The following is a 17611-nucleotide window of genomic DNA, read 5'->3' as shown; positions in this document are numbered from 1 at the left end:
ACCCTGATGGCTTAGATGAGCACATGGGCTCCACACAGCGGGGACAGCCTTGCGGTGAGGGACAGTGAAGTCGTCCCTCACTGATCCTTCGAGGCGGGGAACTGACATCCTCTCGCTTGCTGGTTCCGTGAGTCCTGCCTGACTCAAGGCTAATTTTTGTTTGTGTTTTTGCACACAGATCTCCTTCGTGCATTGCAGTAGCTCTCCCGTGTCCTGGGCCCCGAGTCCCCGTCACAGCCCTTCCTGTTCGTAGCCTGCCCCTGGGAGGCAGCACTCAGCAAGGGAACCCCCGGCTGTAACTTAGTCTGCAGAGCTCTTCCGTGTTGTTACTTTTAATTTTCATTTAAGTATTCTTTGCTTTTTTAGCAACACTGAAAAACAGAGGTTTCAGAAAGAAAAACCATTTGTAATCATGACACTCAGCAGTGACTACTGTCGATATTTGGGGAGTCTTTTTGTGTGTGTGATTATACTATTTCTGAGAAATTATACCTTTTCACTTACATTTTCATTTTTTAAATTCATAAATATTTTTAATGTATGTGTGGTGTTTTACTACCTTTGAATTAAGGTAGTTTCTAGTATTTTAGAATCATAAATAAAACGTGATGCTCTTAAAAGGAAGAAACTACTTAGGACTTAACCAAGAAGGTGAAAGGCTTAGACATTGAAACATACACAATGCTGCTGAAATACACTGAAGAGGACACACATAAACAGACACCTGTGTTCCTGGATCGGAAGATTAACGTTGGTCAGACGTCAGTACTGCCCAGAGGGGTCTGTCTACAGGCTCAATGCAATACCTGTCAAAATTCTGGGTTCTTTTTTCAGAAATAGAAAAAATCCATCCTAAAATTCACATAGACTCTCAAGGGACCCTGATAGCCAAACCAATCTTGAAAAAGTCAGACTAAGTTGGAGGTCTTACACTTCCTGATTTCAAAACTTACTGCAAAGCTACAGTAACCAAAACAGCACGGTACTGGCATAAAGACAGACATGCAGAACAATGGAGTAGAACAGAGAGCCAGAAATACACACATATGGTCAAATGGTTTTCAACAGGGCTGCCACCCTCATGGGGAAAGGACAGTCTCTTCAAGAAACGATTTGGGGGAACACTGGATAGCCACATGCAGAAGAATAAAGGTGGACCCTTACCTTACACCACACACAAAAAATAACTCAAAGTGGATCAAAGACCCAAATGTAAGAGCCAAGACTGTAAAATCTTAGTGGAAAACAGAGGAAAAGCTTTATGACATTGGATTTGTCAATGATTTCTTGGCTATGACACCAAAAGCACAGACCACAGCAGCAACGGCAGAAGGATAAGTTGGACTGCATCAGAACTTAAACTTCTGTGCATCAGAGGACACGATCAACAAAGTGAAAAGGCCGCCCACAGAACAGAAAAAATATTTGGAGATCATTTATCTGACAAGGGATCAATATTCAGAATTTATAAAGAACGCCTACAAGTCAACAATGAGAAAACAGGACACAAATTCATAATCCTGTTTAAAAATGTGCAAAGGGCTTAAGTAGACATTTCTCCAAGGAAGATATACAGATGGTCAATAAACACATGAAAACATGATCAGCATCATTAATCATTAGGAAAACGCAAAACAAAGCCACGATGAGATGCCACGTCACACCCGTTGAGTTGGCTACCATCAAAAAGGAAAAGAAAAAGAAGAAATTTACAAGCCTTGGTGAGGACGTGGAGAAACGGGAACCCTGTGCACTTTTTATTGGTGGGAATGCAGACTGGTGCTGCCTCTGTGGGAAACTGCACGGAAGTTCATCAGAAAATTAGAAGTAGAATTACCGTGTGACCCCGCAGTTCCACTTCTTGGGATGTACCCCAAAGAATTGAAAGCAGGGACTTCAGTAGATATTTGTACACCCACGGTGTAGCAGCATTATTTAAATAGTCAAAAGGTGGAAGCAGACAAGTGTCCTTCCAGGGATGACTGGAAGTTTATTCAGCCCTAAGAAGGAAAGATTCTGACATTATGAATGAGCCTGGAGGACATGACACTGAATGAGATAATCCTGTCAAAGGACGGACTCTGTATGGCTCCCCATACGTGAGGCCCTAGGATAGTTAAATTCGTAGACAGAAAGTAGAATGGTGGGTGTGGGGCTGGGGGGTGGGAGCTGGCGCTCACTGGGGACAGTGCTCTGTTTTGCAGTACGGAAGGAGTTCTGTGGGTGGTGGGTGGTGACGGCTGCGCAGCAGTGGGAGTGCATGCAGTGCCGCTAAACTGTGCGCTTAAAAAGGGTTAAGGTGATCGATGTTATGTGTATTTAAAAAGTTTTTAAAAATACGATGCTCGCCTTGGCCCCATTGTTCGGTCGGCTGCAGCGTCATCACGTACACCAAGGGGCTGCGCGTTCGGTACCCCACGGGGGCACATACTGAGGTGGCAGGTTAGGTCCCCAGCGGGGCACATGTGGAGGGCGCCGCTGGGGGTTTCTCTCTCACAGGCATGTTTCTTCCTCTCTCTGAAACCAGGAAACATGTACTTGGGTGAGGATTAAATAAATACATACATATATATGCTGCTCACCATGGCTACTGCACTTCCTGAATGGATGCTCAGAGTAGAACTTCCTGAAGAACCGTCACACATGGTACCAAATTATTTCCTAAAAGTGTCAGAACAATTTATGGGTCTGTTGGCAGGGTTACGCTTGCCTTTACCATTACTGAGTAATGATCATTCTTAAAAATTATTGACTTGATAGGTGAAGAAATACCTTCTCATGCCGTTATTGATCACTTATAGTTCTTCAGTGAACTGAGTCATTTAAACACTGAGGCCTCAGTTTTCCTTCTAATCAGTGATAGTATACGATTAACTCCTTGCATTTGTAACATTTATACTTCCTTTTGTCTTCCAGAGGGAACATACAGAAATTAGTAAACTTTCTAATGTGATCAAGATCCCTTAGGGATTCAGTGTTTTTAAATGTTCTTTTCTGCTTCAGAATTGATGTTCACTTCCTTTTTCTTGTAAAGGCTCTGGAGACTTAGGGTTGCTGTTTCCATCTGTTTTTTAGTGAACTGTTTAACCCAACTCAGATTTTATTTTGATATGAAGTTAAGACCTAGATGTTCCCCGTATCTAGCCAGCCAGGCACCTAACCGCTCTCCCCTTTTCCGTTCACTTGAGGTCCGTTCTTTATTACAATATCACACTTGGACAAATACACTCATTGTTTGGGGGCCACTGCTCTGTCCCATCAGCCTGCCTCCTAAGCCGTATCACACTGTCATTAATTCATGCGCTTCTATTTGGTAGGACTGGTCTTTTTTCATTAGAAGTGTCTCATTCTTCTCCTCCTTTTTCCTGGTGAATTTTACGGTTATTTTGTCAAGTACCCAGAAAAATATAGAGACAAAGGTGATTTTGACTGTAAACCCGTTTGGGGAAGAATTAACACCAGCCTATGTATAGTATTTCTGCTTCGAGTCCAGAAACATACCTTATCTTTATTTGTTCAAGTGTTTTTCCTTCCCCATAGTATTGATTTGTTTGTGTATATTTTGGAGTGTGTTTTGTGGGAGATTTCCAGATCACAGTCTTTGAGCCCCTTAAAGAACTGCTTTATAATGCACAAGGCTTCTAAAGAGCATGGGGAACCACTAAGCTGAGGTCCTTTGATCTGAGACCATTAGGAGACAGGCATCAGGAAGTGTCTTCACTTCTTCTCTGCCCTCTAATCTGTGTTGTATATAAGGGTTCTAAGAGCTTTTTGCCCCTTATTTCTGCATCCCGATTCATCAGCACAATCTAGGACAAGCACATTTCCATCTCGTCTCAGATGGAAAATTAAAGACTTTGAGGGCAGGCCTCCTGTCTATTTAAAGCACAGACCTGCAGTAAGCATGTGTTTCTGAACCTGTTACGCAGCCCCCGCACGCCTCACTCCCAGCGCACCGAGGCCTGCGTTCATCGGGCATCCCGCCCTGGGGAGCGCTGGTGCTGGGTCCCAGGGCGTGAGTCCCGGGGAGCCGCCTCACCCCCTCTGACAAAGCCAGGGGGTCAGCGCCTGAGTGCGAGCCCAGGCTCTTTTTGTGCAGCCGCGCCTGCTGCTCAGGGGGCAGAGGAGCCAGACGGTTGGGAGGACCCTGCACCGCGCCCTCTCCCACTTGCCTGTTACCATCTCGTGGTCAGATGTGGACTCCAGCAGCGCCCTTGGCTCTGCGGAAAGAGGGACAGGAATGGGATTTGATGTGCTTTTACTTGTTTGTTTTTTAATGGCTGTTGATAACATGTGAGGGGGCCCTCAGCAAGCACCCCCGAAACATGGTACAGCGAAATGGAAGCCTGCCAGTCCACAGGTGTAATGCGAACCCCAGTCGTGTTGGTGCTTCTCCCTATTGTGTGTTATGTTTAGGAACCAAAAGGTTTTTGTTTTGTTAATAAGTGAGCAAGCGGGGTGGGGGCTGCAGGAGACACTGTGAGAAGGGAGCCGTGGGCCAGACAGACGGAGCTGTGCTTGTGAAGAAGTGAGGAAGTTCTTCAGTTCTGCCTGCCCCGGAGGTTGTTCTTAGAATTGACTTGTTTTTATTTGGTACTCTAATGACATTCCATCTTGTGAGGAATCTGCCCAACCCGCCCCCATCCCCCCACCAGGATACTCCGGTTTAGAAACAGCCTCTCTCCTTGGGACAGCTTTTCATTAACCTTTTTTCCAGCTAGTAAATTAAGATCTGAATCCTAGCTTTGAATACTAGACCCATAAAAATAACTGAAATATATATTTAATTTAAAAATTTTTAATGAAATGTCTAAAATGTAAAAGTGTCTAATATGGTAACATCTTTAAAATAAAAACTAAACACTGAATTTTATTTTATGGCTTTTTGAAACTCCTCTCTAGCTATTAAATTCAAAGAAGCTTTTGTTTTCCATGTAATTTAAGTTTTAACTGAATTTCCCAATAAAAAAATTAGGTCTATTAGGATTAGAAGTTTGTAGCCTGGTGTGGTAGGACTATGAAATATCTGAATAGCCACTTGCTTAAAACAAAAATAAAAACAAAAAGCTGCAGCGTGCCCGGTGCTAACTAAGATGCAGACGTTAGAGTCATTAGCACTAGGAAGTCGAGGCGGCCAGGTGAGTACACAGTAGCCCCGACTCTGGGCCCCGGAGGGGTCTGCTGAAATTCCAGGTTCCGGCAGACATGGCCCCACTGTTTTTGTTTTGGTGGCTCTGGGAATCTGTGTACAGCCTGGCTGGACTACAGCCTCAGTCCTGCCCCCTAAGAGATGAGCTTCTGCCTAAAAGTTACTGAGACGAGCCCTGCAGAGAGCCGAAAATGCCCAGGCTTCCCAGGCACGTTGACAGCCAAACAGAAGGCTCTTTCCATTTGCAGGTTTTTTTAGTGTCATTTTAAGTTGCAGCTTCCGGCCAATCGGCGGGCTCCCTGCCTGCTGACATCACGCGCAGCCAGTTCCCTCCAGCTGCAGAGCTTCAGTTTGCCTTTTTTTTTAAACTAAAATGGAGGCCGCTTTCTTGCCTTAAGGAGTCCGTTGCCTTCCCCGCCGAGCCTAGATGTTGACATGTAATAAAGCGGGGGGCAGGATGGTGGTGGACGCGGCCGGCTCCAACGGGCCCTTCCCGCCCGTGGCCCTTCTCCATATTCGAGGTGAGTTGCTGTGCGATTCCGCGTCGGGTAAATGGCCATTGTGCTTCAGATGAGGCGAGCAGGAAGTCCTTTCCGGCAGAATTCGCGAGTCCTGCTGCAGGCTGAACGGGGCGGCCGGGTGTGTCCTGCGCTTGGCGTTTTACGGGGTACTCACAGAATCCGGGTCTTGAGAGAGGCCTTGCATGCATAGTTCAAAGCTGGTTTTTCTGCTTTCGGCTCGCGCTCCCATCCCCCTTCCGAGCTGTGCTGATGTCAAAGGATGTGAAGTCACCGCCCGGGGAAGGTGTTGGGTGGGGGGAGGAAGGAGAGGAGGGCGGCAGCGCCCGGCCGAGCGTCTGTCCGCAGAGTTTCTGTTACATCCGTGCCACTGAACGCCGCCCCGGTTTCCGCGGGGACACGGCCCCGAATTAAAGGTGGATTGCGGTCGGAAATGTGCACACCACTAGGGAAAAACTTCCTTTACAAAGACTGTTTTCATTCTTGCTGTGGAGCCGAAAGGAGACACATACTCGTGCTGTGAAATATTGAAATCCATTATGGGCCATAATTTCTGAAATGTAGCACTTTCGTGGACTCCTAGGGAAATAGTTTGCATTTAAGTTGGTTCTGTATTGCCATTGGACTTCAGAATTTGGCGTGGCAACAAGTTTTATGTGTCTGTATAGATGACTTTTAATAATTCACCTCTTATCGTTTATACAAAATTTGGCTTGGAAACACGTATTTAGCTTAAAACATAATTACTGTAGTAATTAATAATAGTAACATTAAAATGTGTCAGGCTGATTAGTATACTTAGTTGGTATTTTAAAATATTTGTTATGCAAATTTTGTTCAGAATTGAGTGAAATAGAAAATGGGTGTTAAGCTTCTTCCAAGTACTTAACATTTTTTATCACATCTGTGCCTTAGCAAGGCAGTTTGGCCTCTCAGGAGTCTCTTTTAAAGCCCGTGTTAAGGAACAGTGGGGGCCACGACTTCCCGCTGAGGCTCAGACACCAGGCCAGGGTCTTCAGGTCCCAGGGGGGACCCAGGGAAGAGAAATGCACGGGAAGACCCGGTCAGTTGGGATAAAATGGGTGGTGCTTTGCTCCCCAGACCTCTCTACTGAAGGTGATGGAAATGAGTGTCCACAGTGACCAACCTGTAGGTCAGGCTGTGGATTCATTGTTTTTCGCCTAGGAAAGAGCAGACGTCACCCGAGCATGGCATGTAGATAATTCAGCAGCAGGAACCGAACCGGCAAAAGCAAATGTAAAATTGTGTTTAGATTTCTAAACTTAGTTCTGAAACACTAACAGCTTAGCAATAAGATGATTGTATTGCATATAAAATGTTTATTTTATACTTTTAAGTTATAAATAATAGACTTTTTTAGTTTGTGACATTTCTGATTTTATTAGACACTTAGTGTAGTACCAGTTATTTATAACTAGGAATTTATTCTGAAATGAAATCATTTGATTTTATATTTTATACCACACTGATTTGGGGCAGGGGGCGGTCCAAGACCTCATAATGGCCAGCTTGTACTTTCTGCTCTTGCTCTCTGTGGAGGGGAAACAGGGAAGTGCATTTACCTGAAGAGACTTGAGTTGTTAACAACGGGTGACCTTCAGGGACCTAAAACTAATTTCTAATTCAAATGATGGGGGTACTTTCTAATTTTATAACTCGAAGGATGCTTGATTTGCTCATAAGGACTTTTTAAGAGAAAGCATGTTAATGAGAGGTTCGCAAACTGTCTTACTTATATTGGCTTTTAGAGTCTTGATAAGTTTAACATGCAGTTAGCAGTCCTGCTCTGTGTGCAGTGCTGAAGGTCATTAACCAGGACTGAGGCCCAGCCCCGCCCCAGAGGAGCCCAGGGTTTGGTGGAGAGACCCAGCCGAGGCCCTGGTCCGGGGCACACTGGGGAGCTGCCTGATGCGATGATGCTGGGAAGGGCCAAGGGCAGCCCTGGGGTCCCTCCCTCCCTGGGGGGCCCTGTGTAGTTCCCACTTAGGGGAGAGGGTCTTGCACAGAGAAGGGGAAAGAGCCTGCTCACGGGCACACAGCCTGTGAGCGTATGGGCCGGGATCTAAACCCAGCCAGTTGTGTAGTTTTGTTGCATCTTTTTATTTACTTGTTTGTTTGTAGAGAGAGGGGAAAGGAGAAAGAGAGGGAGAGAAACATCCCTGTGTGGTTGCCTCTCACTCACGCCCCCAACTGGGGACCTGACGTGCAACCTAGTCATGTGCCCTGACTGGGAATCGAACCCGCGACACTTGGTTCGCAGGTTGATGCTCGATCCACTGAGCCACAGCAGCCAGGGCTAGGTTTGTTGGATCTTTTTTAAAAAAATTTTTATGGAAATCTGGGCTGTTTGTTGAACCTTTGCCACAGGATTAATAGCATTTTTTTTTTCAGCACCCTATCAATATGCATCTGTTTCAGTGGCCTCTTTTGTATGACAGTTTTGTGCCCAGGGCTCTTTTCTTCATTTATTGTACAAATATTTGTCCAGTCCCTACCTCTTTGTGCCATGGAGGGTCCTAAATCAGAAGAGCGCGAAGGCCCAGCTTTCCCAGAGTTTATGGTCCCCTGGCCGGGGGCAGGGTCAAGTAAACAAATAAATGAATATTATCACCCCACTGATGAGTAGTTCCAGTTGGCTTGATAGCTCCCCTCTATTAGATGGTCTAGAGTTTTCCATTAACGTAGTGAATGAGCATCCTGTTGAAACTTAGTGTAGACGTTTCGCCTGCAGAAGGAGGAGGAGCCTGGAGCGCCTGTCTGTAAATTTAGCTTGGTGACCCAAATCCTGTGCTTCCAGCGCCGTCCAGGAGAGCTGTCTGCGATGGCGGGGACGTTCTCCGTGCCGCCTGGCCACGTGTACCTGCCGAGCCCTTAAAAATGTGGCTGTGCGGCTGAGTGGCTGAGTTTTAAATTTTATTATATTTTCAGTTTAAACAGGCACGTGGCCAGTGGCCGCCGCCGCAGACAGCACCGCTCTGGTTGGGGGTGGACGGCGTGTCCGTGGGCAGTCAGCATTTCTGGCTGTGATGAACGCAGCCATAGACAGTGAACAAAGGGGCCGATGGGGTCCCAGGAGAGCTCTATGCACAAAAGTAGGGGGCAGGCCACACGGGGCCCAGGGGCCATAGTTCACGGCCCGTGTTCTAGAGGATGGCTTGAATGTTTTAACTGCCCTTGAAGAAGAGTAAAATAGGTGCCGCGGGGTCTTCCCTCTACTAGGTGGCTTGGTGGGGTGTCGGGAGCTGGGCCCTCCGTGGAGCTCACACGACTTCCAGAGCTGGGCTCCAGGCAGGGGTAGCCAAGCCAGAGAGACGCTGATGGCGGAGAGGAAGGGGCTAGGTGACCTTTCCCCGGCTGGCCCTGACTCCGGCGTCAGGAGAGGTGCTAACCGCCCTCGTCCTGCTCTCGTCCTTAGCGGGCTCCTCAGCGGGCGGGCCGGGCTGCGTCTGTCTGAAAGGCTGGTGCGGAGCCAGAGAGCGAGCCGTTCTTGTTGTGTCAGCCCGTTCTTCCTGGGAAGTGGGGGTCCGGCCGTAGGTTTGTTTTCTCGCGCGCCTTCCTGGATCACCAGTGAGATGGAAGTCTCCTTCCCAGGGAGAGTGGGGAGAGGGCGCACGGGAGAGCCTGTGCGGGTCGGGCTCCATGGCCGCGTTTCCTGCTGCGCTCCGTCAGATGGCGTAGCCGGTGCTGCGAGCAAAACCTGCACACGCACACGTGGGCTCCTGGGAGGGACCACGCCTGCGTGCTGTGCAGTCAGGACGTGCCCGTGAGGACGGCGCCCAGGGTTCCCCTCATTCCCCACGTCAGGAAGAAGGGTTTCGGTGATGGCCGAAACCAGGGGACCCTTCGGAAGATCAAACTAGTGACTCATTCCCTGCGTAGCGCAGCCGCTCAGGAGTATCTCACAGGCACCTGTATGTTGTGTGACTGTCACTCTCTGTGAGGTCACTTTTTAGAAACGCGCCTGTAAAGCTCGTCTGTAGTGTCGTCCTGTGTAAAGGGGTCCCTTTGGCACCCTGAGGGGTGGCCCTGCACCGTGGCGACACGGGGGAGGGGCGCGCCGTGTGCAGCCTGCCTGCCGTGGTTAAGGGGTCCGCCCCGCGCTCGGTCTGGTGTCCGCCCAGGGTCCGCCCACGATTCCTGCCTTGCAGCAAACGCTAAACTCCTACGGGTTTTTTCATGACAATGTTACTGTGTTGAAGCCTAAGAAAAATAAAGAGGTAAAGTGAGTCGTTGAGGAAAGGGTGCGTGTTTTCAAACCTGGGAAGAGGAGAGATACCGCACAGGCAGAGTGGTTTGGGGTACGTGCTGCTTCTGGCCCCCGTGTCCGTGTCATGGCAAGGCACTGCTGTGACCCTGTTGCCCTCGGACTGACCTGTGCTCTGTGCCTCCCTGCCTGGAGGGGCGGGGTGCAGCATGCGTCCTGGGGTCTCTCTCCCCAGGGTCCCCAACCTGTAAGGCCCCGGCCCGGAGGCTGTCCCAGGAGGACAGGCAGCATTGGGGCAGCACCCTCCGTGCGCCCGGTGAGGCCAGGCCTCCCTCTGCTCTCCGCGGAGCCCCCGCACTGAGAGGCAGTGTCACTGCGTGCGTCCTGGAAGCGCGGGGGCAGCCTCCTGCCCAGGGCCGCAGAGGCGAAGGAGGCGGGAGCCAGCCCGGCCCCTCAGCGCCAGGGCAGGGTGCTCTGGGGTGCAGGGCAAGCTCCCGTCTCGGGCACCTCCTGACTGTTTTCTGTACTGGAATACGTCTGAGTGTCTGGAGTTGAGACTCACCTCAGGCTTACGTGAGAGTTTGTGAACCTCCACGCATGTGTTCTTGGGGTGAGGGAGAAGTTGAAAGTGTCCTTGCCTGCTGTCCCATTTCACTTATTAATTGTTGCCTTAGTTTTCTTCTTTCCTCCATGAATCGTAAGCATCCCAGGAAAGGCCCTGGTCAGCTGGGTATTTCTCATGACAGCCGAGACCATCTCTGAATGTAAGCCCTGGTGGGTTGAAAATAAAGTTATTTCTCTGAATGACCACTCGGATAACGGTTATTTGGTGTGTTTCTGAGCCAATTGCTTGGCCAAGTAGCACTTGTCAGGCTCACGAGAAGCTGTGCAGGGCGCCTCGGTGAAAAGCGGGCCCCGGTAACCGCTGTGCTCCGGGCCGCCCCTCGCCCTCGGTCTCCTCCTCCCCGTGGGGCGGACGTGGCGCCACCAAGGCCGTGGGGGCGCGGAAAACTAAAGACGGGCAAACGCCTCCCTTCCAGCGCTCTTGGAGCAGGCGCTGGCCCGAGGGCTGGGGGCCGGCCGCTGCGGCAGGTCCCGGGGGCCGTGGGGCTCTGCTCCGCGCCCGAGTCAGCGACCACACCCCCAGCCTGCAGGCGAAGCTGGAGGGCTGTAAGGGTGCAGTCCGGCCGGGAGTCTGTGTTCGGGCTTCGTTTGCAGACCGGGCTCAAACCTCAGAAGGCGCTGTCGGGGCGGCCGGGCAGCAGTGGTCCCGCTGCCCCTGCAGGGGCGCCGAGGGGCTGTCCTTCCCCTGCGGGGTCGTAGGCACCCCACCGCAGCGCCCGGAGCCGTGGGTGCGCAGGTGTCCATCCGGCTGCCGTGTGGGTCTAGACTCCAGCTTAACGTTGAAGAGAAATGCCTTCAAAATGCTCTGCTTCAGAAAAACATGCAAAGGAAATGTAGTTGCTTGGAATTGTTTCCTGAATTGTGGGCAGTGGACTTTTATGTTCGAGCTTTGGCTTTTCCTGTGTTTTCCTTTTTATTTCAGTGTTGACAAATCAGTGGCCGGCAGTGAGATACTCAGGCTCGGCCATCTGGATGGGGCGAGGCTGGGACCCTGTCGCGCAGCGGCCCCTCGGAGCTGGCAGCCCCCCAGCAGCGGCCCCCCCTTGCCACCTCGCAGTGGCTGCACCGGCCGCTGCTCCCTCTCAGCAAACGGTGTTTCACGGGTGTGCACTTTTTTTGATGTTCATTACCATTTTTATTGGTATTTTGAAGGCACACTCCAGGAGTGTGGCTGAGGGCAGGGTCTGGGTACCCAGGGCTGGGTGAGCGTCCCCGTCCCCGCCCCCATGCCACCGGCTCTGGCCTGGAGCAGGCGCCCCTCGGAGGACCCTGGAAACAGGAGTGAAATGGGGGCGAGGGGACCCGCCCCCCTGGGCTTTCTGAGGGTTGAATGAGTGGGTGCGTGCACAGTGTGGGGGGCGCTGCTGTGCCGGAAGGCTCCCGGGGTCAGTGGCCGCCGCGGTCGCCCCTTCTCCAGGTCACGTGTGACCCTTAGAGGCCTGCGCCGTAACCGCCCTTGCTTTCTCCCCACCACGTGTCACGGGCCCTTGTTTGTCTTGTCGCGTCCCCTCTTGAAGAAATGAGTGCCAGCAGTTGTCCTGGAGTGTGTGCTGCGTTCCGCTGGGGTCTCTGTACCCAGCGTCCTCCCGGGGTGACCCAGTCAGTTCTCATGGGCCCCTCTGCCAAGTTACACGAGAGACTGACATTTATACACAGCCCCCCCCCCCCCCCCCAGTTTAGCTCTTGAAGAGTTCTTGCATAACACGCACGGGGAATGCTGTTTAGAAGCGAGAGACGTTATATGTGATAGTCACAAATAGGATGGCCTCACTTGCCACGTCCCTTTAGTTGTTTTTTATGCAAATGTTCCTTTTTGTTTGGTAGCGATTTGACTTCCAAAAATTTACTGTCTGTTGTCAAATCCCATGATATTAAACTCCTCTGAATTCCTTTTTTGTGTTGAGATTTTTTAAATTGAGATAGGATTTGAACTAAGTGGGATATCAGCTGTAACCTTGTGTCTTGTTGTTTCAGGTTTTAATGTTGTGGTATTCCTGATAGAATTAGAGCTTTAACACTGGTTCGGTTTTTCAGGCTGTCATTGCTGTACGTGAACTTTTAGGGCAACATCTGGATTCGCGTCGGCTGGTTATATCATTCACGAGCGGTGTGTTCTAATTACAGTATTTTGACTTACAAAGTTAAGGAGGAGAGCTCTGTTCACTCTGGGGACCAAGCCCAGTTCTTCCTAAGTCGCTGGTCCCCGAGTCTTGGAGGTGAGGGCGACACGGACCTGTGCACTTGCGGTTGTCCCCACTGTCCCCATGTGCAGTACGCTGAGCGTCTCCAGGGGCGGCCCTGGGTGGCTGTGTCCTCAGAGCCTGGAAGCTGTGAAGGTGTCCTTAGTCTCTGCGTTGGGCAGTGTTCCGAGGTGGAATCCCAGAGACGTTCTCCAGGGGGCCGCAGCTGCCTCTTTCATTGTGTGGCCACTTGCCCGCATGGTGCCAAGGCAGCGGTGGCCACACAGGTCACCGTCTTCCGCAGACAGGGCAGGGATGCCCCACCGGGTGCACGCCGGGCTCCCCAAGGGGTCCTCGCTGAAGCATGGGGTGGCTAACCTTACTAGACTCCCAGCCCGTGTACGCAGCTTTTCAGCGTCGGGTGACGGCTGCAGAGCGCACAGAGAGCCCTCGGCCTGCGTCCCCAGGGGACCTGAGCAGCTGCGTGAGTTGCAAGCTGAACTAGCCGCTGTTTTCAGGAACATTTTTACTTGGAAGAACGAATGACAGACAAACTGGTTAAGACTGGAATATTTGACAGCCATTTCCTCGAAAAGGAACAAAGTGAACCTGTCACCTCAAGGGAAACGACAATGACACCATTTGTTGCCTTAATAAAATGGGAGCTTGCAAGCAAAAATACGAATTTTAGAGAACTTGAATCTGCCGGCGTGAGCTTGGCCGTTGCCGGCGGTGAAGACAGGCGATGTTGACAAACAGACTTCTTGGCGTGGACGGGGCAGGGAGGTGAGCCTGACTCAGCGCCCGCGCAGCGCAGGGTGCCCGGGGGCTGGCAGGGCCGGCACGGCCACCGGCGCAGTTTCAGGCTCCGCGTCGCGACTCATCTGTAAGAAACTACCACTTGTTGAATCTTACTGTGGAATCAAAAACTATGACACTTTTCTGAAAAGCCATTGAAATGCTTCCCTTTTTCAACTAAACTTGTCTATGTGAGGCTGGCCTTTGGCTCAAAAACTTCAACCAAAACACCGGCTCAAACAGATGGAAGACAGAAGCAGAAATACAAGCCTCGCTGTCTTCTGCCAGGTCGGACGTTAAGAGGTGTGCGGAAGTGCAGGAGAATGCCGTTCTACCTCATTTTCTTAAATCTTTTTAATTGTTCTAGTACAGTTGTCCCATTTTTCCCCTGTTGCTCTCCCCTAATTCTTCCTAATTTTTAAAAATAAAATTATTTTCATAATGATACTTAAGTAACATGAAATGAGCCTGTTGTTATTTTAAATGAATTAGTAAATATTTAAACATTCTCTCATCTGATCATTCTCGTGGGTATAGTCCATATACCCGGCTCCTCAGGCCGCCTGCTGCTTCAGAGTGCCCGTGGGTTCTGACACCAAAACAATTGCCCCAGGGACCCCTCCGGCGTGGCCTATATGTGACCCCGACCCTGTTCACAAGCCTCTGCACGGTTCTCCCTCCCCCCGCCTCCAAAAATAAAATTCTGTGTTCACTAGTCACCTGGTAATGTCAGCAGGTCTCTCGGGCACATGCGTGGCAGGACGTGCACCGGCGCCTGTGCGGTGGGCAGGGAGCCACCCTGGACCCGGCCTCCCTTCCTGCCATCGTCAGCTGCCTTTTCTCTTCTTCTGCCCTTGTCTTTCACTCCGTGGATGAAGATTGCCACTTTTAACCTTTTTTAAATTACAAATAAAACTAAAATTCTCCCTGGCCATATCCCCAGACTCGGTCTCCTCCCTTTACGGCCGCCTTGAAGGGAATTGTTTGGAGTGTGCTGTGTATCATTCCAGATGTGTGTGCGCCTGTGTGTTTTTATATAAATAATACAAATGTGCACTTACTCACAGGAAGTATATAGTATTTTTTTTAATTTCTTAAGGAAAAAAATGGATGAGAAGTTTTAGAAACATTTCAGTTTTTAGTATCCTGGCAGTGCTGTGACATGATCTGTGGTACTTACACTAAATTGTTACGTGGTGCCGTCCTGCGTTGTCCTATACATACGTGTGCCGGCCTAAACTCTGTGGGGTCTCCTGAGTCTGCTCACGTGGTTCAAACTCCCAGACTAGGTGGGCGTCTGGGAGGGGGTGGCTGGTGGAGCACAGAGCACCTGCGCTGGGCTGGGACAGTCCCAGGGGCTGTCACAGATACATAACACCCCCAGCCTGGCAGGAGAGAAGTCCCATGCTCATTTTATCATTGTCAAAATCAGCGTCCACAGTGGACCTGACACACGGTGAGTAACAAGGCCAGAGAAACCTGGCGCTCCTGCTACACCAGGCTGCTGGGAGCGGGGGTTTGTTTCCCCGTTTTGGGATCTGGTCATTAGGAGACTTGACTTTAGAGAGCATCACTGACACTTCTGTACCTGCTTTAAAAAATATTTTACGAGGGAATAAAGTCAGTAATAATAAATAAATATGGTGTCAGCTGGGTACTAGACTAACCGGGGGGTGATCACTTCATAAGGCATGTAAATGTGAAATTACTGTGTTAAACACCTGAAAGTAATATAATATTGTACATCAACGATAATTGAAAAATTTTAAATATATTTTACTAGATTTGAAAACATGGAGGTCTTGTTAATTTGTGACTGCCCTAATGTGTGACCACACACACACCTCCCTGAATTAATACCCAGTCACAGCAGAATCTGGAGCTGTCAGGGCCAGGGTTAGGGCCCAACAGTGTTTGTTACTGGAGTCCTTGATTAAGTGTCCATCCCTTCCTGAACCTGCAAATACGTTAGGTTTAAAACTGCATTTGATTGCTCTGGCTGGATAGTTCCGTTGGCTGGCATGTCCTCCTGTTGCGCAGGGTTGCCGGTTCGGTCCCCGGTCGGGGCACATGCAGGCATCGGCCAGTGAACGCGTGGATGGTGGAGGAGCAAGTCGGTGTTTCTCTCTCTCTGTCTCCCCCTTCCTCTCTCTGTAAAATCAGTCAATAAATAAAAATTTTTTAAAGATTATATTTGATTAAATATTTTCCATGGAATTGAAAGAAGGGAGCTTAGATTTCATTGCAGTCTACTGTCCCTGAGGACAAGGAGCACAATAAGAATGCACAGAGTTCTCCCTTTATTTTATCCTTAGTAAGAGAAACGCTGTGCCTGTAGCAAACTCAAGTGACTGTCCCGTGAGCGAGGGTTTGTTTAAGACTAATAAATTCAGGAGCTTTTTCCTTTGTCAATAAAGTCACAAACCACACGTTGGAAAAGCGTTACCCACCATAAGCAGAGGCTACTTAAATTCACACCTTAAGCCAGAGCTAAACTTGCCATGTTTTGAACTTTTTTGCTTCCTCCCTCCCTACTTCCTCCCCTTAACTTTTTTATCTTATTTTTCAGGTGAGGCCTTCGGGTATTGAAACTGACCTTTTCTAAGACATGTGAGCTTCCTTATGCAAATAGTACAGTATCAGCGGTTATGAATCCTGCATTTTTTTTTACTGAGTTCATTAAATGTAAACTTTCAAAATATTAATCTTGCATATTTGCATTTAGTTTTGATAGGAGTTGCAATTATCAGTATCCAGTTAAGTGAGCATAGATTGTCCTGCCTACATAGGTTAGAAAACTATATTGGGGGGGGGGTACATGTGCGTGCACATGAGTTTATGGGAACCGGATGCCAAGTTAAAAACAAGCTCCGTCTGTGGTCTTGTTATTTAGTATGATAAATGCACTTAAACATTTGTGTATTTGAGCCTTTTCTCTTTTTTAAAAAAGGAAGAAAGCCCTTAAGTGGAATGTAAGCTAAACTGGGAGCCCCCCAAATAATTTGCACACTGTACTTCACATTTAAACGTTAAAAATAATGAAGGGAAGTTGAAGAAACATGTTCAGTGTAGCGTTCTTTGGCAGGAAACAGGAACTCACAAGCCACTTAATAGCCTTGACTGTGGCATCCATAGTGACTGCAGCGCACTGCTCAGGTAAACGCTGACACCAGCTCGGCTGTGCGGGCCGGAGGCAGGGCAACCGGGAGCTCCCCAGCACGAGCGCCTGCCACCTGCACGGGCCTGGGGCACCGGGCACTGCTGTCACCTGTTTCTTGCAGAGTTTCTCCCTGTTTGAGAAGAGCGGTTTGCCAGGAGCCCTTAGGCACTGCCGGTCTGCCGCACGGCGGGGTACCCACGGGAGAAGGGGGGGTGTTTGTCATTAGTACCCGGGAACCTTTTTAATCTTCAAAGCTCCTTGCAAGTGTTCATTAACTGTCCTCTCTCCTGTGAGGTTGCAGACAGGTATTACTTAGTCCCTTTTTCACAGAGGCTCCCGACTTGCCTGAGGTCCCAGAAGGCGTTGGGGCCTGCGCGCAGGCAGGCAGGCACTGGGGTGTCCCGACTCGGGCTGCGGGCACACGGCTCTGGCGGGCACCGGGCCGCCCCTGCAGGCTCCTTTATCGCGGAGATCTAGCCGCACGGCGCTGGGCTCTGGGCTTGTGCGGCCGGAACCAGTGTGCTTGGTCTCAGGGTGTCATCTGGAAAGGCAGGCGATGCAGATTCTGGGCCAGGAAGGTAAGGCTTCGCTCGGGGGTCCGTGGGTATGAATGAAATGAACTCAGCGGAGCCTCGTTTTCTCGCAGTCTGCCGGGCCCCTTGCCCAGGAGCCCCGAGGAAGCCCGGACTTCACGGCAGTGTTCCACCTGCCTTAGGGGGTTGGTCCGTCCTGGGGGGTTCACGTTGAAGTCGCGTTTCCAGTGCGGCCGAGGAGAGTGTTTCAGCGCCGAACAGGGACTTACTGCTGCAGGCTCCTCCTGAGTCGTCTCAGAGTTGGAGTAGCTGGGCTGTCGTGCTGGTGGCGACGTGGTAGAGAGCTTCGGGGAGTCGGGAGAGGCATTCTTCGTCTGAGAACGGGCTGTTTCAGGGTCGGCACCTGCCCAAGGGGAGACGGCAC

At 50.1% G+C, this 17611-nt stretch overlaps 1 protein-coding gene across 10 annotated transcripts in view; it reads left to right on the top strand.

The window, feature by feature from the left end:
- PPP2R5C (protein phosphatase 2 regulatory subunit B'gamma) overlaps nucleotides 1-17611 on the top strand; it is a 124493-nt gene that overhangs the window by 26455 nt on the left and 80427 nt on the right. For 2 of the 10 annotated variants that reach the window (XM_090265593.1, XM_090265590.1), the window contains exon 1: nucleotides 5500-5670. The exons of 7 other annotated variants lie outside the window; for them this stretch is intronic. In XM_090265593.1, coding sequence (XP_090121719.1) covers nucleotides 5577-5670 — 94 coding nt within the window. In that variant the 5' untranslated portion in view covers nucleotides 5500-5576. Of the gene's footprint in view, nucleotides 1-5499; nucleotides 5671-17611 lie in introns of those variants that run through there. One more of the 10 variants, XM_090265594.1, reaches the window with a different exon arrangement.

The sequence above is a fragment of the Furipterus horrens genome, unplaced genomic scaffold, assembly GCF_987537825.1.
Source record: "Furipterus horrens unplaced genomic scaffold, mFurHor1.1.pri manual_scaffold_21, whole genome shotgun sequence".
Taxonomy (NCBI): domain Eukaryota; kingdom Metazoa; phylum Chordata; class Mammalia; order Chiroptera; family Furipteridae; genus Furipterus; species Furipterus horrens.
Note: the sequence above shows the minus strand (reverse complement) of the source record. Positions and strands in the feature narration are given on the sequence as shown.